General features: G+C 35.2%; 1 protein-coding gene across 1 annotated transcript in view; it reads left to right on the top strand.

The window, feature by feature from the left end:
• The first annotated feature begins 8950 nt into the window (after positions 1–8950).
• Positions 8951–24009, top strand: part of LOC121415780 (L-threonine 3-dehydrogenase-like) — a 28483-nt gene continuing 13424 nt past the window's right edge. The window contains exons 1-3 of the mRNA XM_041609108.1: positions 8951–9280; positions 11007–11169; positions 12987–13196. Of these exons, the coding sequence (XP_041465042.1) occupies positions 9087–9280; positions 11007–11169; positions 12987–13196 (567 nt within the window). The 5' untranslated portion in view covers positions 8951–9086. The remainder of the gene's footprint in view (positions 9281–11006; positions 11170–12986; positions 13197–24009) is intronic.

A 24009-nucleotide genomic window follows, 5' to 3' on the forward strand; every position in this document is an offset into this window, starting at 1 on the left:
TGGCGTCAACATCAAATCTTAACCTGAGGTTAAGTTTTTGAAATGACATCATAACTTAGAAAGTATATGGACCTAGTTCATGAAACTTGACCATAAGGTTAATCAAGTATTACTAAACATCCTATTAGAGTTTCATGTCACATGACCAAGGTCAAAGGTCATTTAGGGTCAATGAACTTAGACCATGTTGGAGGAATCAACATCAAAATCTTAACCTGAGGTTAAGTTTTTGAAATGTCATCATAACTTAGAAAATATATGGACCTAGTTCATGAAACTTGGACATAAGGTTAATCAAGTATCACTGAACATTCTGCATGAGTTTCACGTCACATGACCAAGGTCAAAGGTCATTTAGGGTCAATGAACTTTGGCCGAATTGGGGGTATCTGTTGAATTCCCATCATAACTTTGAAAGTTTATGGATCTGATTCATGAAACTTGGACATAATAGTAATCAAGCATCACTGAACATTTTGTGCAAGTTTCAGGTCTCATGATTAAGGTCAAAGGTCATTTAGGGTCAATGAACTTTGGCCGAATGGGGGTATCTGTTGAATTACCATCATAACTTTGAAAGTTTATTGGTCTAGTTCATTAAAAGTGGACATAAGAGTAACCATGTACCACTGAACATCTTGTGCGAGTTAGAGTAGTATTCAAAGTCAGCACTGCTGCTATATTGAACCGCGTGATGCAGGTGAGACGGCCAGAGGCATTCCACTTGTTGAAATGTCATCATAACTTTCAAAACATGTTAACCTTTTTCATAAAACTTGGACATAAGGGTAATAAAGTATCACTTAGCATCATGCAATAGTTTCAGGTCAAATGATCAGGCTACAGGTCATTTAAAGTCGATGAACTTGGAGCTCGACAAATTTCGCTGCTATGCCCCTGCACAAAATTTTTTGACCGTGCCGCTTGCTAAATTTTTACTTTCAAGTCTTGCGCATCTTTAGAGATCAAATTTGAGACACCCGGATACACGGTTCTGAAATAACGTAATATTTTGTAAGCGCATGTCGGTCCCAAAATTGCTCAAAAACGTGAATACGTGTACTAAGTCAATGCAAATTGTGTTTTTCGACTAAAACTAGTAAATGTATGATTACTTTTACTTTTGTTGGTTTAGATGGATTTATTTTATGTTATTTACAATCACAAAAGGGTCCCCGACAAAGTTCATTGAAAAAACAAAGAAATACATAAGAATTAAAAAACAATAAAAAATACATAGGAAATTAATTACTTTTCGGCAATTTCTTTGTTTGTTTTTTTTTAGAAATGTGAAAATCTATATGTTCACCAAAAATAAGCATTCTGCTAGCTTAGCTATAAATTGAGTTAAAGGCAAAAAATACACACAAAAAAACAAAATTAGGGCAAATTTCATATGCTTATTTGCATATTTAATTAATATAAAAAATATAAGCAATTAATTTTTTTGAAAATTCACTATAAAGTCTTGTAGTTTACATCCGGCCCTACGCGCATGCAAACTTTTGTGGCGATCGCGCAATCAAAGGCCGAGATCTGAGGGGGGGTCAAATTGACCCACCCCCCCATGTTGGTCTGAAATAGCCCAGTTAAAATAGAGATAACTAAGGTTATGATTTTGAATTTATAAGATAATTTTTAAAGTATGAATTCCTGTGTGTAATACTTTAAAGGGTATCAAGTTTCATCAAGTAGATGAATGAAAATCTGAAATCACTAGCATGGGGTAAAAGTCATTTGTGGTTTAACAGAAATAAAATTTAAAATAGGCGTAGTAAAATTTAAGATTTTGAACTTTTATAAGTCTTGATTGTGTTAAACTGGGATAAAATGGTACACAGGTATCAAAGCATTTCTATGAGTCTTTGCAGTTGAGGTCATAGATTTTTATGGGTCTCTTTGAAAGACTTCATGTCAGACTTGGCAGCAACTATTTTGTGAGGGTCAGGGTTTGCCTCATAGATTGAGGTCACTTGCTCGAGGGCTTCTTATTTGAATAAATCTTTTGGGCTGCTGTTCATTCTATTTCAAAGAAGGGATTGTCCAATATGTTGTTCTGTAAATAGAGATATTAAAATTGTGATATGAATATTTTGCCTGAATTTGTCGTTCTTGATTGTTGTAGGTGGTGTTGTGTACAAATAATCTCTCTCTCTTATTCCTCTATTTCTCTCACCAGCCCTGCCTTCCCCCTCAAAAAAGTTCTGCCTTTTGTATGGTTGTTTTTACCTGTTATTGTTCTAATCAGGGGATAAAATGCACACGGGATCGGGGCAATTTAGCCGCCGGAATGCTCAAAGAACTCTGGAAAATGGAAAGTGGAGCGTTGTGGCCCAGTGGATAAGTCTTCTGACTTTGAAACAGAGGGTCGTGGGTTCGAATCCTAGCCATGGTGTAATTTCCTTCAGCAAGAAATTTATCCATGTTGTGCTGCACTCGACCCAGGTGAGGTGAATGGGTACCTGGCAGGAGTAATTCCTTGAATGCATGAGCGCTAAAAGGCAGCTCAAGCTAAAGCCGGGGTAATAATAAAAACAACACGCCTTGGAATAGAATATTTCAAGATAGATGGTGCTATATAAATGCCTACTATTATTATTATTAAAATAAAAGGCACAGCCTCCCTGTTCATTTCTCTTTCCACTTCCTTTGATATGCCTTTTCCTTGTCACCTCCTTTCCTTCTCTCGTTTTCTGCTGGGGGAGGGATGAAGTACGGCCCAATTGCCCCCCTGTATCTGTGCCTGTCAAGAGTAAGGTCCTTTCGCACCGGGACATTTTATTTCTTCATCTTCCAATGCTTTGTGAGAAAAAAAAACATGCAATTTTTTTTTCATATCAAACTATGTATGTACTTGGGCAGAGGCTATCGGTTTTAACTTCACTTTTCCACCTTCTTTATTTTCTTTACATATCAGTTTCCTTTATTTCTTTTTATTTATTTCTATTTTTCATTTTATTTATTTTTTTTTTTGGGGGGGGCTTTTGCTTGTCTCGCTCTATTTTCTGCGTTCTTTTGTGTCCCTGTACCATGAGCTGTGGTTATATATCTATGTACCTATGTATCTATCTGTCTGTCTCTGTCTGTCCTTATCTGTCTGTCTGTCTACCTATCTATCTGTTTGTCTATCTTTCTGTCTGTCTATATTAATACCCATCCATCTATCTGTTTATCTTTCATTCTATCTATCTGTCTGTCTGTCTGTCTATATATCTATCTATTACCTATCTAACTATATATATTATATCTATCTATTACCTATCTAACTATATATATTATATCTATCTATTACCTATCTAACTATATATATTATATCTATTTATCTATCTAATCTATCTATTAACCTATCTATTATTCCCTCCAACCATCTCTTATTTCATTCATCATCTATCTGATCTATCCAACTATCTCTCTATGTAACTAGCTATCTGTCAAACTATCTAACTAAGTATCTATCTGTCCGTCCGTCTGAATATCATTGTCTTTCTGTATATCTATCTACCTATCTTCCTCTATTTCTCTGCCTAGTTTTTGTTCCACATTAGGTCTTCATTTTTCTTCGAATCCTTCTCCCGTTACCCCTTCGTTCTGCAATTATAGCCTGCATTTAAGGAATAATAAAGTCCGGGGGAGCTCAACTTAACCCCTAAAAAAGGTTTGGAAATCTGAGTTTTGAATTTTGACCTTGCCCCACATTTCAAGGCACTGCACCTTAATGTTAACCATAATCATATCATGACGAGAATCATTTTAAAGCGCATTAAATGGTCTATTTATTGATATCAATCAACTATTAATATTCATTAAAACTGAGGAGGAATTATCGATCAAAGTCAGAGTTCCAATCCCTTTTTTTTAGTTCATATTACAGCACACAAGCGCGACCACAGGTTTTACAAACCCAGCCTAAACAAGTTTTATCCATTGGTCATATTTACACCCTTTTCAAGTGTATTCGTGTGCTTTTCTTTTTTTCCCACCTACACAGGTATATACCCCTGTAAGTATAGGCCTATGTGTTTTACTCCACAAATTTTCTTTTCCTGATATGGGCTTTTTGGCACCTAAACGCGTCATGTGCGTGATGCCCCATGATCTGCAAAAACAGAAAAATAATTTTTACACTTTTCTTTTTTTTTTGGGGGGGGGGTCCCGCACTTGTAGTTGAGTTCCCCAGAAAATAGAGTGGGTGAATAACTATACATACTGCGTGTCAAGGAAGCGACTAAATCCTGTCTATATAAGAGAAAATAACTTTTATCTGAAATTCAAAATAAATCTGTCGAGATCGATTAACGATTGTTTTTATTTGTTTTAATTTTTGAAACCATGTTTACACCGAGCGGTTACTCGAAGAGCTAGAGAAAGTTTAGAGTAAGTTTAAGTACTTCCTACTTATTATTTTTTACAAAATATACGCCGGAGATAAGGTATTTCATAGGCCTAAATGAGTAATGTTAGCGCGAAGCATTATCACCAGTTGATTTTGTTTATTATGAAAAGGCGGCATGTTAATGGGCTGGATAATAATATTCCAACACGAAGTGCAAACTATTTTTCTTATGTATACATCCCCGTTGCACCTAAAACGGGACAGTCTCACGTAACCACAATGCAGCATGTCTCATTAAACAAAATAACTTTTTCAAAATGAAAAATGCCCATGGTTTTAAAATGAAATACCCTTTTTGAAGTGAAACATAATACATTTAGGCTAGAAAATCACTTTTATGAGGCTCGCGCTTGCATCAATGATTGCATGTACTCGTCCTGTTAATGGTTAAAAATAATTCGTAGAATGTCCAGTTTTCAGGTTTGAATATCCATGGCCCTGGGAAGCGGGGGTGCTGAAGTACCCCCAAAATTTCTTTGTTGGTGCTGTGTTTATTATTCTCCATAGTAGCACCCCAGGTAATATGGAAAATGTGTGTAAAAATGAAAAATGTGTCCAAAATGACCTTTCTTCATTATTTATCTATTTTTTTCTTTTTTTTTTTTTTTGCTTTTTCAAATTTCTTGGGACCAAAATATGATCTCAATTTTGTAGTGAAAACCTTTTTTCTGCTTTTTAAATTTCTCTGGACCAATTTGATTTGTAGTGAAAACCTTTTTTTTCAGAATGTTTATTTTTCACGTTATATTACATGAAACCGATCCGAAAGTTTGAGCTCGTGATTCGCGCTCGCAACATCTCGCAAGGTTGCCCTTGTTGCAGCCTTAGCGCCATAATTGACCAAAAAGTGAGTTTTATAACTTGAAAATATAAAACCTAAATAGCATCTTATCAATCAGAAATCACTTCAAAAAACTTTGCTCAACTTAATAACTACAAAACACACAACTTCTTCACACAGATGATAATCTCATAGTGAAAATATCCGTTTGCACCAAAAATGCGCATTTTGACAATCATAACAAGATTGATTATTGCAGTCTGTGCGTCGCGTTAGAAAACCTCTAAAGATTACAAAGATGTTAAAATAGATATGCCCGCCTTATAGTAAACACTGATTATTATACCAAATTACATTCAATTACTTAATAATTTGATATGGCAATCTGTACAAACTGTACATTTAATTATCAATATTTCGTTTTAGTTCATAAATTATTAAATGGATTATCCCCTCCATAGGCCTATCTCATAGGACTAATTACTTATCGTCGAACCATTTACCCTACTCGACTATGGACATCAGTGGCGTAGACAGGTCCTTAGACCTGGGGGGATGATCCCTAGCTGGGTCATACTTTATATATATAACTTTACACACACACACACACACACACACACATATATATATATATATATATATATATATATATATATATATATATATATATATATATATATATATATAAATATATATTTCAAACGCTTTGCTTGCGACATGCTTGGACAATTTCACGTCATTACATTGACCGAAATTCACAAGGTTGAATTGAATCTTGTCTAGAAATTAGTCAAATCTTTATCGCGTAAATGCGCGAGATGAGTATGTTTTTTGTCAAAGGTCCGACAATGAACACGCTGAGGGTCGAGTTAGGCTTGTTCTGTGATCTAGACCATAAATTAATCTTATCCATGGATTGATTCAATCTGCCTTCGTGAATTAAGGCGTGTCTATACAGCGCGCGTCCCCAAAAAATGTCCCTCTGATATGCGGCTAAATTACTTCAAAAAATAAAAATTATTCTCAATGAAATTTATGGAACTAGGAAGCTCATATCATGTTCTAACTTCTATAGAAATTTCATTGGTCTTGCTTCAGTGATTTTGAAAACACAGTCTATTATGTAACAGTGGTGCTTTTCAGCCCATTCCAAGTTTGCATGTATGCAGCACTGCTGTGTGTTCTGCATTTTCTAGCATATCAACCCCTTTTGAACATTCTGACCAAGGAATTCCCTGATCTGACCAGGCTCATCAAATCACAACCTTGAGCATCTTCAGAAGGGCAAAAACAATATTTGACAGTCCATTTCATGTTTGATAACAGGAGATGCACAATGATTAGGACAACAGGTCAAGTCTGTTTCATGCCTAATTCATGCCTAATACTGCATTTTGTTTTCATTACTTTTTTTAGTTGATAAGCTACTGTGGTTAAGTTAATTCAATGTAACTTTTAAAAAGAAATGCCAAATATTTCTCTGGTGAAGTTCATGATTTGATGAACCTAGATATGTTTAGGGAAATGTCCCTACTGAGATCCTGGATGTAGAAATGGGGTTCAATATGCCATAGACAATGCAGAAATGCGTCAATGCTGCAAACTTGGAATGGGCTAAAATGCACCACTGTTACGTAACAGAGTGTGTATTCAAAACCGCTGAAGCGCGACCAATGAAATTTTTATAGAAGTTAGATCACGAGTTTAGCTTTCCACTCATGAACATTTATTTGAGAATACTACTACATTTTAGAATTAATTCAGCCCTATGTCAGAGCGACATTTTTTGGGGGACGCGCTGTATATTGGATGATTCTACCTTCTTTGAAAAGCGCAAAGTACTCTGAAAAAATTAGTGAAATAGTTCACTCTTTAAGGAGTGAATATATGAAAGAGTGAATATTGAGTGAAAAAAACCTCGGATATCACTGAGGCCATCCAAAATTTGCACTTTCATTCCAAAATCATTCATTTACTAATTCGCTCCTTAGAGACTGAAAATTTTCACCTTTCCTTTGCAAAGTAGGGGTTGAGGACATGGCCAGCAGGGAAAAGGGTCAGTGTATGTGTATAGGTAATTTCTTATTAATTCGTTTGAACAGTGTTAATGTGTTATGAAAGCAATTGCTCTGAAAGGGAGTGATTAAGCGACACTTTCTTAAATCTGTAATGAAATATTTTGAACTTATCTCCTTTGCAAATACATAACTATTATAAGGAAATGTACTTGGTGAAACTCTGAATAACGATCCTTAAATGTATATGACGACGCAAGACAGTTGTTATTACTTAAAACTTGCAAGTTGTAAATGCATATAAGATGATTGACTCTGAATAAAAGTCCAATTTTGATCATGTTTGTCATTGCTGTACGTTATGATTATTACTGCTATTATTATTGATTGATTTTAACTAGCATTCATTGCTTTATTACTGTATAGTTTTGCTTCTTCCCCACAGAAACCTGGGGGGGGGGATGATTGTACACACCATCCCCCCACCTAAAATTCTGGGGGGATGCATCCCCCCATCCCCCCGCTATCTACGCCCCTGATGGACATGTTGTTACCAACAAACTATACCTCCTTAAAGCCACTGAACTGAAAAAGTTCTTTCTCGTATATTGCAACCAAACTTTTCAACTCCCTACCACTTCAAATTCAAACATCCCCTTCTCTCCAAATCTTCAAAATACCAGACCCATTAATTTTAAAATTTCCTAGGTAACCATTCAAAATGACCGCTATCTTATCATCTTCTTTTTTTTCTTTCTTTTTTTATTCGTTACTATTGATTTTTGTACATTATACTTTATCTTTGTATTAATAAATTATTCTCCATGTTTTATACTCATTTCATATAGGTCTATATTTTTTTTTCAATGAAAACCTTTGTCATTATTTATTTTCAATCACTGTTTTTATTTTTGTATGTTATGTTTATAAGCATATTGGCAGGGCTCCCTTGTAAGGCAAGCCTTTTGGCTTAAACGGGACAACCCTGTCTTTTCAAGAAAACGTGAATAAATAAATACATAATTACAAGTGCCCATTAATGGCGATGTCCACTCCAACAAAATGCTTTTCTGAATAAAAGAGAAAAGAAACCAAACGAGTATAACATTTAAAATTTCATCAAAATCGGATGTAAAATAAGGAAGATTTTAAAGTTTAGCGTAATTTCATATACATCTTGGTTATGCAAATGAAGAACGGATATTAAAATCACACACTCACCATTTCCTTTGTATTTCAGTTTTATCTTAATATTTCCTCATTGGCGTGAAAGATCATCATCATCATCGTCGTCATCATCATCACCACCACCACCACAGCATCACCACCACCAACATCATCATCACCATCATCATCATCGTCATCATCCTACATCATGAATGAACCAGCCTCTTTCCCGCAATATGCCTACTCCACCCCGCCCAGCTCGGCCCACCCCCCCCCCCTAGTTATAGCTGAGTTTGTCGGTACATCAAAGAAAACTACGGGGGCGTGGCTGACCGGTGATTTCCCAATCGATCGATCCTAGCCTTAATCATTATTTTCTTTTCTTGAAATTAGAGTAGAAATGACGATTTGTCCTTATCTTCTATTTTCATAAAAAAGTAACTATTTTGATTAAACGAATTATCCTCCTAAGTTTGGCTATCATTTATATCGAATCCGAAATTATGACATATAAATATTTTCTTCATACTTCCAAGCTAGTAACGACTTGGAATTGACTATTAAACGTTCGCGCTCGCATACGGAGCTGTACGGTTGAGCAATTAGGAAAATCACGGTGATCAACAGATTGCAAAGCCAAGTGGTACCGGTATACCATACATGCACTGGAGTTTGGCCACTGTGTAAGCGTGAGCGGTAACCTAACATCCCGTACGCCAGACTTTCCCCGATGATGGCAGATGGGGAGCCCGCATGTCACCGAGTGGTGTTTCTTGGAGCTGGTAGGAGCCCGTCGATCCTCACTGAAACTGTCTCTCTTCCCGAGTTAAAACCAGGAGAAATTTTAGCCAAAGTGCGTCTTGCAACAATATGTTCCTCAGATCTGCATACCATCCACGGGAAAAGAAAGGCGGATATCCCGTGGTAAGAACCAAGAATTGATCGAAATTTGGAATGGAATTAACCTTTGTGTATTGTCAGGATTGTGTGAATTTGAATTGAATTGATATTGAATTTAGAAGTGTCACTGCCAGTGACACATAATTAATTCTGGGTAAAAAAAGGATAATATTGACTAGGTCTATTGTTATTTTGGAATAGAACATGGTAAGGATTGTGTATTGTGAGAATTTGAAATAGAATTTGAAAATTGCACAGACTGGATAACTTCTGTTCTGGGAAGTGTTCCTTTTCATTTTGCAACTGCCACCCAAACTGAAAAAAAAGTATTAAGTTAGGGTTTGCTGTTGCAAAATGAACTCTTTCTATATTCTTACTGTATAATTTGTTATTTTGGAAATACAAATTGACAGTGATTTTTTTTAAATTTCAAATTGAAAATTGCACACTTAATGAATTCCAAAGGAATGATATTGATTATTGCTATTTTTATATTTATTTGAATTCATTCCTTAATTGGTGCACTGTTTAATGGTAATTGATAACAGCTGATTCATAGACAAAAAGTTTTAGTTTTGTCTAAAGAACAGAAAAAAGGACTAAAAATTTGATTTTTTATATTGTCTGTGACATGAAACTGTAAGCCTTTCACTTTCAAAGCATTTGAATATATAGGATGGGGGGTCGGGTGTCCGGACACTTTATCTTTTTGAAGCCTTCTTTTTTGTCTGTGGATTACACTAAAAATATAAATTCATTACTTGTAATCATTTTCTATTTTGTTCTTTGTAATATTTCCTAACATTTTGTACTAAAAATTGATGAAACTTCGCTGGTAAATTTTTCCAAATGACATTCTAAAATTGATCGTCCGGACACACAACCCGTCCGGATACACAACAACTGGGTATACCTTGATTTAAGTGTTTTTTTTAAGTACATGTAAATGTATGGGAAATTGAATTTTGGTATTTGACTAATGAAAAATGAACAAAAAATATAACAGCAATTACCATTTCATAATCTGTTTTATTTTTATCCTCTTGGTGATAAGTTAGTTTTATAATACTTTTTCAAAGGAAAATTCCCTTGAAGTTTTGATGAAAATCTGTCAGAGTGTAAAGCTGTGAATTTTTCAAATTTTTATATGGTGACATCACAGATGAGCAGCTCATCCATATACATGGCATGTGATACATGTAGTACTCAAAATGTACACCGTCCAGAGATGCTCATGGTGCTCAGCAACAGTTCAAAAAATATTTTATACATTTTATCAATGAACAACTAGAAAATATAGATGTAAATGAAGTCAACAAAGACACATTAAATCACTACAAGTATGGCTTTGCTTCATCACCCACTGAAATTCCTACATCCTGGTGGGGGCTGGTGCCCTCCTGCTTGCTGCTCCATTCACCAACAACTTAAAGGGCAAGCTCTGTCAGCTCAGTACTTACAGGAGCTCTAGCATATAAGGGCACCAGCCCCCATAGGAAGCTAGTCAGACAAATGAGTGATGATAAAGGAGTATAGGCCTACTTTACTTGTATGAAAAACAAATATTATTTCTAAAAAAAATGTGGATTTAGTTCAGTCGAAGGTATTTACAGTTGGTTATGAAGTTGCACTGTGAAGTGAAGTGATATGATATTGAATTTAGAATTTCATAGCTGAAGGATATTGAAAATTTGTTAGCAATTTTCAGAGTTATTGAAACTTACCCCTGTCTTTTTACTTTGACTTTCAGTGCACTTGGCCATGAAGGAGTGTTGGAGGTCGTTGCTCACAAGAGAGGTAGTGAAAGTAGGCTGGAAGCGGGACAGAGGATAACTTTCACTGTCGTCGATGTCTGTCATAATTGCAGGAGATGCCAAGCTGGTCTTCCTCAAAAGTGTTTGTCATTTTTCAAGGTGTGTACTTTGAGATTAACATGTTTTTTTTATTCGTAGTATTATGCTTTGTTCTGCGATGTCATAAAGATACAAAATGAGATATGTACATGTTACATGTAACGCGCCTGGTTGCAAAACAAAACACCTTTTTAACCCCCTCCCCCCCCCCCAAAAAAAAAAGAGGGTGGAGAAATATTTAGAATAAAGAAAATAAGGCAATGGCAAAATTTCAAAGAATAAGAAGAAGTTAAAGCTCGTGGATAGTGTTAAAGGATACAAACATTTCAGTTGAATGGATCTTTTCCATTGAATTGCTGATAATTCGATGTGAAATTGACAGAATTTTTTCTTGGAAATATCAAAATTTTAAATAAACACTGAGAAACAAAATCATTCTGCTCTCTTAATCGTTTGTGACAGACTCACAGAATTTTAATAGATTTTATATTGTTCAAACAATATAATTTTGATGATTGCATTGAGTCTCCCATTTAGTAGTGTTTTAGGCTAGCTTCTAAATGTCTTGTAAATGTCCAAATCCAGTTTGAAGTCGTATGTACAGTGGTGCTATGAAAAGTGTAATCGTGAACCCCCCCCCCCCCAAGAAAATGAACATAGTGATTAGATTCTCCTAGCTTTTAGATATTTAATTGTAAAGTCAGGTGATAAAAGAATACATTCAATATAGTTTGTTTCTCTGGGCTTGCCAGACATTGCAGCGTTGTTGTCTGTGTTCATCACTCAGCATGAAGGAGTGCATTTTCTAGTGGGATTCATTATCTTTGTAGCACCAACATACTTTATCTTTCATGGGGGATTATTTGCTAAACCCCTGACTTTGTTGAAAGCACTGGAAATACACATGTAATAGAGACCTCTTTGGGGAGAGCAAACTCAAACCACCAGTGAGAAATTCTTTAGCCAAGGCTGCTTAAACTCAAACCAATAATAAGTTGCCCAAAAATAATTTTTAGATTTCAATTGAACTTGAAAAAAAAAATTTGTATTACCTGTCAAACTTGATCATCAATAACCAACACAATTACTTGATTGAATGTACGTACAGTGTATGTAGAAGGAATTGAGTGAGAGATTCCAAGCATAGAGAGAAAACAAGGTTTGAAGTTCAGGGTTCACTCAAGCATGAGATGTGCACGCTGTGCCATCTCAATGAAACTTCTAAGCAGTCTTGTAAAAAAAAAAGTATTTGAGAGTTTCTTAAAGAAACTCTTGTGATTTGTTTCCTTTTCTACTTAATGACTTCAAATTTTGACAGGAAGAAGAGGAGTTAATCTTTGAAATATAAAGCTAATTTTTACATTTTGAGGACCAAAGTATTTTTCTTTTAGCTTTTTATATAGTGAACCTTCCCTGGCAGCCAGCTAAGATTATATGGGTAGACAGATCACAGCCTTAGGCAACTGTCAGGATAGGGAAAGTGAGATAATGACATATCTTTTTAAAGGCAATTTCCAGTGGAATTACATAACGTCTACCGGTCATGAATCTTGTTCTATTTGATGGTGATTGACATCTGAGTGGTGTCATCTAGCTTCAACATGAAAATTGATGACAGTGCGCCTTTAAAGCTATTAATAAATGGAAAATGGAAAAGGTCATGAGAAAAAGCAGTATTCTGAAATCATTAAAATTGAGCAGTCTAGTGTCAAAGGGATTCACATTCATTAAGATCAAATTCCATCAACCTGGTAATTAGTTCTCCTCAAGATGACTATTATTGTAGGTTATCAAGGTCATACAAATGTACATGTACCTATTAATGGCATGTTGAAGATCACAATCTGTTTTTTGTTTCTCCTGTCTGTCTCTATTAGTATGGCCACAGTCAGATCACCAGTCAAAGAAGTCTTAGCGGTTGCTATGCAACCCACATAGTCTTGCATCCAGGCACCTGCATTTTTCCAATTCCTGATCACATCACGGACAAGATGGCTGCTCCAATAAATTGTTCCCTAGCTACCATGGTGAATGCTGTTTCATCTTTCTCACACCGAGATGCAAGCTCCCAGTCCGTCCTTTTACAGGTAAAAAAAAAAATTGGTTCTATGACATTTGCTCCGGCGACAATTGCTTTGACCGAATATCTGCACGTTAGGCCAAAACCTAACTTCAAACACTATCCTACCAGTAATTTTTACATTAGACTATTCTGAATTAAATCTATATTACGATCCTAATCGGATGCCCTCTGAGATATTAAGACAGGAACAAATGTTGTAGGAACATATTTTCTATGTCAACAAAAAATGTTCAACTTTTGTCACCTTTCACTCTTTGTTCCTTCATGGGGGAACAATGTATGTCTGATATTCACAGTATTATGAAATAATCAAGAACATTACCAATATCAATCAGGGTTACAGTACATTTGATTATCGTTGTCCTTGACATTTTCCAGAATATTATTCATCATTTAAAATTTGTGTGTCAAAAAAAAAAGACCTTGATTGTCAAGATTAATCCCAAAGAGAGCATTGGTTACATCTCACGATCAAGCAAATCTGGGCAAACAGCACAAGCTATTGAAATTGACCTTTCGATGTTCAGGAACCAGTATCATTGAAGCTTAGTAAATGATCCTGAGGGGCCCAGACAATGCATGATCTGAAATCATACTTGGCTAACATGTTTTCTGTTTTATTTCCCTGATACCGTTCTACATCAGAGGAAGAAAATCTGATATTTATAGACTGAAGGAGATTGAAATGATCAGGAAACATTCAAATTCTCTTTAATAAGGGTCAAGTTCACCCCAGAAAAAATATTGATTTGAATAAATAGAGAAAATCAAACAAGCATAATGCTAAAATTTTCATCAAAATTGGATGTAAAATATAAAGAAAGTTATGAAAGTTTTTTGTAATATTTTTACAAAACAGCGATATGCACAACCAGGGGGGGATCCAAAGGGGGGGGGGGTACATTTTATCGGAGGAAAATTTTGTCAAGAAAAAAATAAGAAAAAAAAGGTTTCTAACTGAAATTCAAAGATATTTCGTACCCGAAAAAAAATTGACAAAAAAAAGGGTCTTCACTTTCAAAAAAGGGGGCACACCACTGTGTTAATGGCATTTTACATATACATTATGAATTTTGATTTTGGGCACGGGCCTGGGTCCGCTAGTGTGCACAACTCAGGGACATGCAAATGATACAAAAGATGATGTCCCCCTCTCACTATTTCTTTTGTTTTTTATTGTTTGAATTATACAATATTTCATATAGACCAACTTGACTGAAATATGATATTAAACAATGCTTATTCCACCTGTTCAGGGAGGAATTAATTAATCGTTGTTTCACTTGACAATGAGGAGAAAATTATAATATTTCATATTTCATATAATAGAATACAAAAGAAATAGGATGACATCATCAGTCTCCTCATTTGCATACCGATCAGGATATGCATATAACTGTTTTGTGAATTTAAAGGAAACCAAAACCCAAGAAGAGAAGCAATCTAATATTGGAAATAGTAAAATGAGAGGAACAATTTTAAAAAGTTTCATAAAAATTTGTTATGAAATAAGCAAGTTATGGATGTTTAAAAAGTCTTGTACTTTCTATGGGATCCTCATTCAAATTGGCAAACATGCTTTAAAATGGCTGATTTTGTGGACAATTCTCCACTTGTTTTGTACAAAAATGTTCAGATTTTCCTCATTATCTTTCAATTTGCATTTTGCCTCCTTTTGAGCACAACATATGTCATGGGAAAATATGATTCACACCACATAAAGTATGTCAAGGTCAGGAGGAGATAATGTGTGAAATACGTAAAATACTCTCCAATAAGATTGCTTTGTCTTCTTGGGTTTTGGTTTCCTTTAAGCAAAATTCTAAAATGTAACTTTCTCATTTTACATCCAATTTTGATGTTCAATTTTCTGTGTAAGCCTTTACTTGTTGGATTTTCCTCTTTTTATTGAAAACAAATTTTTGTGGGGGTGGACTTATCCTTTAATTGCTTTCCCATAATCCTTAAAGGACAAGTCCACCCCAACAAAATGTTGATTTGAAAGAGAAAATCCAACCAGCATAATACTGAAAATTTCATCAAAATGTGATATTTAGTTATTTGTTAAACTGCAGGGCGTCTTTGGAAAGCAGTTTTGCAAACTGAAGTGAACAGGCATACACTGCAGTATAAAATAAATAAAACCAATAAATAAATAAATAATAAATAAAATTTATGTAAAATAAGAAAACTATGATATTTTAAAGTTTTGCTTTATATAGCAAACAGGGTCGTGGGTTTGAATCCCAACCATGGCGTAATTTCCTTCAGCAAGAAATTGATCCACAATATGCTGCACTCAACCCAGGTGAGGTAAGTGGGTACCTGGCAGGAATTTATTCCTTGAAATGCAGCGCGCATAGCAGCTGCACTGCTAAAGCCAGGGTAATTATGCTGCATATACTGTAGAATGCTAAGAGACTTCTGACAAAGTAAGTAGTAAGCGCTATATAAGCAAGTATAATTATTATTAGATTTCACAAAACCGTAACATGTATATGCACATCCTGGTCAGTATGCAAATGAGAAGACTGATGATGTCATCCTCTCACTATTTCTTTCGTGTTTTCAAATATGAAATATTCTAATTTTCTGCTCATTGTCAAGTGAAACAACAATTACTTCCTCCCTGAACTTGTGAAATTAGCATTGTTTGAATGGTTTAGTCAAGTCGGTCCTTATTGTCAAATATGCAAAAAATGAAATATTGTATAATTAAAACAATAAAAAAATCCAGAAGGAATAGTGAGTGAAGGACATCATCGACTGACTCATTTGCATATAACTGAGTTGTGCATATCACTATTTTGTGAAAAATAAGAGAAACTTAAAATGTCATAGCTTCCTTATTTTACATCCGATTTTGATAAAACTTTCAGCATTATGCTAGTTTGATTTTTCTCTTTTTATCCAAATCAACATTTTTCTGGGGTGGACTTGACCTTTAAGTTTCCGTTGTACGTTATCAGTCACTGTTCCGAGATTCCCTGAAGACTTCATTATTAAACAACATCTAATGCTTGACTTTTATTAAGGGACGATCTTTCTAATTACGGTAATGTAGTTTTCCCTGAGGGAACTTGATTGATGTAATATTTTAATTGGCTTTATTTGGAAAGCTCCCTTTAGGATTGATGATATTTGCATCGTCTTCATGCATTAGTCTCACAATTCATGTAACAATAACAATAACTTTTATTTTAAGCATTCTTATCCTGATGATGATTATTATAACATACATGTACATGGAATAGTGTAGGGGAGACCGGGGTTAGTTAAAACATTTTTGACAAAAATGGCTGTAAAATCCAAATAGATTTTATTTGAGAAACAATCAATATATCAGCTTGAAGCATTATCTAAGGGCTTCAAATGTACCCATAAAATTTTCAACTCTATTATGGTTACTGAAAAAATACACCTTGAACAAGACCATCGCAAACGTTTCAACTTACCCCAATACGGGGTAAGTTGGAACACTGCATGGTCAATTAAGAATTATACTAAAACTACTTAAACTGTAATATTACATGGTTTAAGCCTAGTTGCTTTATTTTTTCAAGTTCAAAATATTTGAAGTGTGGATTCGTTGAACTTTATGTTTTCTAATACAGCCACTCACGCAAGCAGACTGTGGAGTAGAATTCCGCATATTTGGGTGCGTTTGATTTTACATGCAATTATTGTACTATCAGCAATTTCCTGTACTTCTGCATCAAATTTACTAGACAAAAATTAATTGTTTATATTTTTCATTAATTAATTATGCAAATAAGCATATGAAATTTGCCCTAAATTTGTTTTTTTTGGGGGGGGTATGTTTTTGCCTTTAATTCTATCTATTAAGCTAGTAGAATGCTAATTTTGGTTAGAGTATCAATTTTCACATAATAAAAAATATCCACCAAAAATTGCAAAAAAAAAATTCTTATGTATTATTATCTTTTTAAATGTATTTCTTTGTTTTTTCGAACCTTTGTTTTTTTCTTATGAAATTTGTCGATACTCTTGCGATCATAAATAGCATAAAATAAATATATTTGAACCAACAAAAGGAAAAAATAATCATACATTTATGATTTATGGTTGAAAAACACAATTTGCATTGACCTTGTAAATGGAATCACTTTTTTGAGCAATTTTGGGTCCGACATGCACATACAAAATGTTGCGGAATTTCGAAACCGTGCACACAGGCATTGCAAATTTCATCTCAAATGACGTGCAAGACTTGAAAGTAAAAAGTCAGTGAGCAGTGTAGTAAAAAAAATTCACACGACGGCGTAGTGACCAAATTTCTCAAGGGGGGGGGCTCAAATTGACCCCCCCCAGTTTGATGAGGGTTAATATTGCATTAGGGGTCTACAATAGGCCTTAAATGCACACTCAGACCTAACTGATAAACAAAACAAGCATGGTATACAATACATGTTCAGAAGAGTGTGAAATACTTTATATATCATGTTTGGGGTATTAAGTTGGAACATGTTCCAACTACATGTAGCCCCTTCAATTTTGTTCCAACTAACCCCAGCGGCCCATTTGACGTTTATAAAAAATTACAACGTTTCAACTTACCCGCGTTCCAACTAACCCCAGTCTCCCCTACTGATGATGATGGATGATGATTTATCATAACAATAACAAAAATATTAATAATATTATTTATAAAAATGGCAAAAATCCAGGAAATGCACGAGGGCAACAGGCGATATCACCCTCATGACAGCCCAAGTCACCCATTAAATTCCTTCAAAATGCATGTTTTTTTTGGGGGGGGGGCAAATCATGGGGGGCAGCAACTCAACTACATTGCTATAAACACACGCAAACAAAAACATGTGAAAATGGTACTTTTTGCTGATTATGCCACATCACATGCGCTTGATGCATTAAGGGTGTCGAAAATGCCAAAATCGGGCAAAAAGGGTACTATGGTCGTAGGATATATTTTTCACGGGTTATACTTGTACTCTTTTACATGTAAAATTGTTAAAAATGGATGCAAAAGTACTGGAAATAGAATAGGGTATATGTTTGACCAATGGATAAAAACTTGTTTAGGGTGAGATGTGGAAGTGCTGTAATGTAGCGGTTCTAACTCTCGCCTTGTAACAGGGCCGTCGCCAGGGGGGGTGCGGAGGGTGCGAACGCACCCCCCTTCAGAACAAAAAAAAAAGAAAAAAAAAAAAAAAAGACACACAGACACCGAAACTGCATTGAGGAACAATAGGCATGTTGACCAGTATGTACTTTCTATATCCATTCTGGCAGGCGGGCTATTTAACTGCATGAAATTGAGTTAATACATTGTTTTTTTGTGTTTTTGTGGTTTTTTTTCATAAAAAGCACCCCCCCTAGAAAAAAGCTGGTGACGGCCCTGTGTAATCAGAGGGTCGTGTGTTCGAATCCCACCATGGCCTGGCGCTCTTTTGGCAAGGCATCAATTCACACTTTGCCACTCTCACCCAAGTGCTAATTGGGTACCGGTAGAAAACAATAGTCATTGTGGTTGGTTTAGCAAGTTTGCGCCTAACGGGCTACTTGAAATGCTATGAATCCAGTGACCGGGTAATAATAATTGTGAAGCGCTTTGAACAGTCGTAGATTGATAAAGCGCTATATACATGTAAATGCCAATTATTATTATTATTATTGTAAAACCTGTGGTTGGCCGTGTGTACAGCTGATTGCCCCCCCCCCTTGGGCGATCGTTCTTTCTAGAGTCACCCAAAGATCTGTCTCAACAACATTTAAGATTATTTAGAAAATCAATATTCTGTAAACTAGGACACTAGGACAGAATGATAATATTTGCCTTTTCTGCATTTATTGTTTGTTACCCCTATAAAGTAGCCCTTAAAATGATAGAAATAGCCCCCACACTTCCACAGTTTCCCAAATGTAGAAAAGGGTAGCCCCTTTAAAAGATGAAAATTATTTCCTAACCTAATGACAAAAATCATATTAACAGATGCATTGGAAAGAAAGACGTTCAGAAATACACATACAGCAGGTACTTGTCTGTATTGATGTCCTTTCCCTGTCAACCACGTAATTCTCGTTGTTGCTTAACATGTATTTGTTCTCTATGCATTTGTAGATTGGCAAACTAAATAGTACTATGATAACACCAAATTTATTATAATGAAGATAAAACGATAATTATTTGGTAATATGAAGGTAGAAATAATTTGCAAAGTAATGAATTCATAGTGTGATTTGAAAAATCAAAGACAAGTCCACCCCAACTCAAAGTTGATTTGAATAAGATGAGAAAAATCAAACAAGCATAATTTCATCAAAATCGGATGTAAAATAAAAAAGCTATGACATTTTAAAGTTTTGCTTATTTTCACAAAACAGTTAATATATTCACGTCCTAGTCGGTATGCAAATAAGAGGACTGATGATATTTCTTTTGTAGTTCATTGAATATAAAATGTATTCGAATTTCTTCCTCTTTACCATTTTTATAAGATTTTATGGTTTAGTCAAGTTGGTCCTCATTGTCAAATCTTGAAAATTGAACTATTGTATTATTCAGACAGTAAAAAGTAAATAGTGAGTGAGGGTCATCATCTACTTTTTTATTTGAATGTCACTGAGTTGTGCATACTAATTACTATTTTGTTTTAAGGTGACAGGTGCCCTATTACCGTGCGGAAATGACTACGGGTATATAATCAAGCATAGGATTCTTATTAAGTACCTGTACCCCAACAAACTATATATTTTTGGAAAGCTTATGAGCTGATCTTCACAAAAATTTGCACTGTGGCATATTAGCTTTTGGGCAATTCCATATATAAGCAAAATATGGTTATTGAAAGTCATGACTTTAAAAATCATGATTTTTCTCTATATGAACTTTCTATGGTTATAACTTCACAACAATGGCCCGTATTCTGAAGTCGGGTTTAACTTAAACTCAGGTTTAAAGTTGTGGTTTAAGTATGGACAGCCAATTGTTCCATAATTACTAACAGTAGAGATATCATACTTTCAGCTCATTCGGCTCTCAAATCATTCATACCTTAATAAGTGAAACTATGAAATTTCATACATGTAACTTTCTTATTTTGCATCCGATATTGATGATATTTTCAGCATTCTTCTTGTATGATTTATCTCTATTGATTCAAATCAACATTTTTCAGGGGTGGACTTGACCTTTAAAGACCCAGACCGGACCCAAAAATGAAATTGACAAATTATATACCAATCGAAAGCTTATAAGCTACTAAATACAGCATTGTGAGCTTTATTCATTTTCACCCTTCACAGCTGAGTATTTTGCTTAAGAATATTCCAATTATCGGGCTTCGAACCCGGCTTAGAAAATAGGCTTTATTGTGCTTTTCAAATGCCTCGAGACCGTGACGTCACGTTGTGTAAGAAGCGTCGCGATTCCATAGGTTTGTACACAGAAAAACTGGGTTATTTTTATGCTTTCCAGATTACGCATTTCATTTTCTTCACTTCCATCACAGAGTGATATCACATATATTTTTCCTACATGCTTAAATTATGAAATCTACAGGTTTGAACTAGTTTTTGCCATATTTTATTTCCTGCTTATTTGGCGTAGATTTCAAATCTATCTGCATTCAGATTATGTATCACAACTTTTCCTGACATAGCAATTTAGGCCCAATAAGAGCCAAACAAAGAAGTCACAAAAAAGGCAGTGAATAGTTGTAGGTTTCCATCAATTTCAACCGTGAATAATTTTGAGTGCCATTTTCATCTGAAAACGGGAAAAAAATTGGATTCATAATATAGAAATGGAAGAAAATACCGAATGCTTTTGTACACAAACCTATGGAATCGCAACCCTCCAGACACAACATGACGTCATCCTTTCCAGGCGACGTGGGGTGCTCAATCGAAGCGTACTTTGGAGGAGCAGTTTCTTTGATTTTTATCTAATATTTCTTAAAATGGAAGGAGATGTATAGAATATTTTTGGTATATTTGTATTGTATGAATCATTGCCTTTCTTTTAATATATGATTGTTTTTACACCGGTCAGGGTCTTTAATAATGAAAGACTTCATCACATGTGACCAAGTGTAATTAGAATATGATGTTCCAATAACATAAGATTTCAGTCATGAGGGAAAATATCAGGAGCCCTATCCAATTTTATTTTCTCAGGTAACTTCTTGTCCATTGAAGGAGGTGGTCTTGTTTATTGTAATGATACTCAACATATTTCAGAGATGCATGTGAGAAAAATTCTTCAACTGAGTATTAAAGCCTGTGTATAGCTTTGGTAAAGGGTCAATAATGTGATTGATAATCGAATATCATCTAATATGACAGTCTTACTGAAGCGTAGAGACCGTAAGATATTTTTTCCAACTGCACTTCTCTGAGAAAATTTCAAATATTCAAATCTTGGATATATAGCGCCCTCTCTCGGCGATGCTTGTTTTAAATTTAAAAAATGGGCATTCAAGCACTTATCTTGTAAATTTAGTGATTAGATATCCAAAAGTTACAGACAATGAACATATCTTGAAAGTTTCAGCCCATTCCATGATTTGGAATAGGATTTAATTGAAAGACAAAAACACACAGATATTTTAATTTGATCGGGTGACCCGATCAAGTTAAATTTCCATGTAAAACCGCAAAATTTATCCAGTAAAACACATTTTCATTTCATATCCTCCACATCATAACTGTTATAGGGCATATCCATTCATATTAGCTAGCAATGAATTGGAATAGTGATAGGTGCATTTTGGTGGATTTACCAAAACTATACACAAGCTTTAAGACTTTTGATATTTTTTCTGTCTTAGTAAGGGAAAGGAACTATTTATGTTTTGATTAAAATCAGAGCTTTTAAAATACAATTTTTTTCTCAATCTTTCCAGATATTCTTCAAATCTTAATTCATCCAAGAATATTATTCTTCCCTTTGCTTTTTTGACATCCAGATTAAAGTTTTGTTTTCAAGTGATACTGTATGTACTTGTGGAACATTTCCATCAATTTTTTTCATGCCTAAATAGGGGAATTATTATTTTATATTGTAAACATCCAAGAAGCTTTGGCATAAAGAAAAAAAATGTTTTTTTCCCTTTAATATGCCTCAATAGCTTGGTATCTACCACTTATTTAAAAGGCATGCCACTTATTTAAAAGACACGCATGTAACATTGTTTCCATGGTAACTAGAAGTCACTATGTATGTACGTTAGCCAGTGCTCATGATATGATTGTTTTTGTACATGTATTTCTGGGGCAAAAATATTCAAATACCAAAGAAGGTAGGCGGATTGACGTCACAGCTATGTTCTTTCTTGTAAATGCTATTGGAGAAACATTTGTAAATTAGAAACTACAATACTAAATTTGTCGTCTCCTTGTCACATTCTTTATCCTATTTTGAGCCAGATTATGGACAGAACTAGGGAATATGAAAGGTCAAAAACAAATGAAACAAATACTTGTGCCTAGAGAGTAAAGAATCCAGAATTCATTGTAAGATGTAGATTTTGATAAATGTCAATAACATTTATTATTTGTGATAACTTTCACTGCTGATTCTTTGCAGTCCTTCTGTTCTCTCTCTCCCTCTCCCTCCCTCTCTGTCATTCTCTTATGCTCTTTTTCTTTATGCCTTTTCAATTTCCTTCTCTCTCATTTTCCCCTCTTTACATTTCTCTATCTGTCTAACTCTCTTCTCTGTCCATCAACATCTCTTTCTCTCTTTCTTTCTCTCTCTTTTGCCTCTTGACTCTGCATCACCCTATCTCTCCCCCTCTCTCTTCTATCTGTCTCCCTCTTTCCTATCTCTGTCCATCAGTCTTTTTTTCTGTACCCCTCTTTTCATTCTCACAGCCCCCCCCCCAAGTTGGCCTCATTCACACACTTCCCTGATTCCATTCAAAGTTTAATACACATTTCATTATTATCAAATTCTTCCCCAGGGAGTGAGTCAATAAGATGTGTATGGGTGGCTCGTCCTTTTCAGTCTTAATTGTATGTACACATGTACATATATGCACTGCCCCTTCCCACACCCCTCCCCCAACCCTAAGTTGGACTCATACCCACTTAATAATAATAATAGCTGGATTTATAAAGCGCTTTTTGCCAGAGGATACAAAGCGCTGCTATTATTACCCCAGCTTTAGCTCGAGCTACCATCACCGGCGCTCAGTGCATGCAAGGAATTACTCCTGCCGGGTACCCATTTACCTCACCTGGGTCGAGTGCAGCATATAGTGTGGATAAATTTCTTGCTGAAGGAAAATATGCCAGGGCTACGATTTGAACACACGACCCTCTGTTTCAAAGGCGAGAGTCAGAACCACTAGACCACGACGCTCCCACTAGACCACGACAGACCCACTTCCCTGATTTCATTCAATGTTTATGAAAACAAGGTACATCATCATTTGTAATTATCCAATTTTTCCCAGGGAGTGGGTCTACTAGATTTATGTGGATGTGCTGTCATTCACAGTCTTTACATATTGCCTGTTCTCATAGCCCCCAATCCAAAGTTGGTCTTATTTTCCCCGCGTCCCTAATTTGTAAAAATAATACATCATCAATTCAATTTTGTCTATTTCTGCCCAGGGAGCGGGTCTGTATAAAGTGTGTATGGATGCACTGTCCTTTGCAGTCTCTCTACTGCCCCTTCTCACAGCCCTGATATGATTAAATGATATAAGAACAAGATACATCATCAATTCATTATTTTGTTTATTCTTCCCCAGGGAGCTGGTATATTAAGTGTTTATGAATGCCGTCCTTTACAATCTTCATACAGCTCTCTTCCCACTAGCCACCAA

This window comes from Lytechinus variegatus, chromosome 5 (assembly GCF_018143015.1).
Source record: "Lytechinus variegatus isolate NC3 chromosome 5, Lvar_3.0, whole genome shotgun sequence".
In the NCBI taxonomy this organism is placed as follows: Eukaryota; Metazoa; Echinodermata; class Echinoidea; order Temnopleuroida; family Toxopneustidae; genus Lytechinus; species Lytechinus variegatus.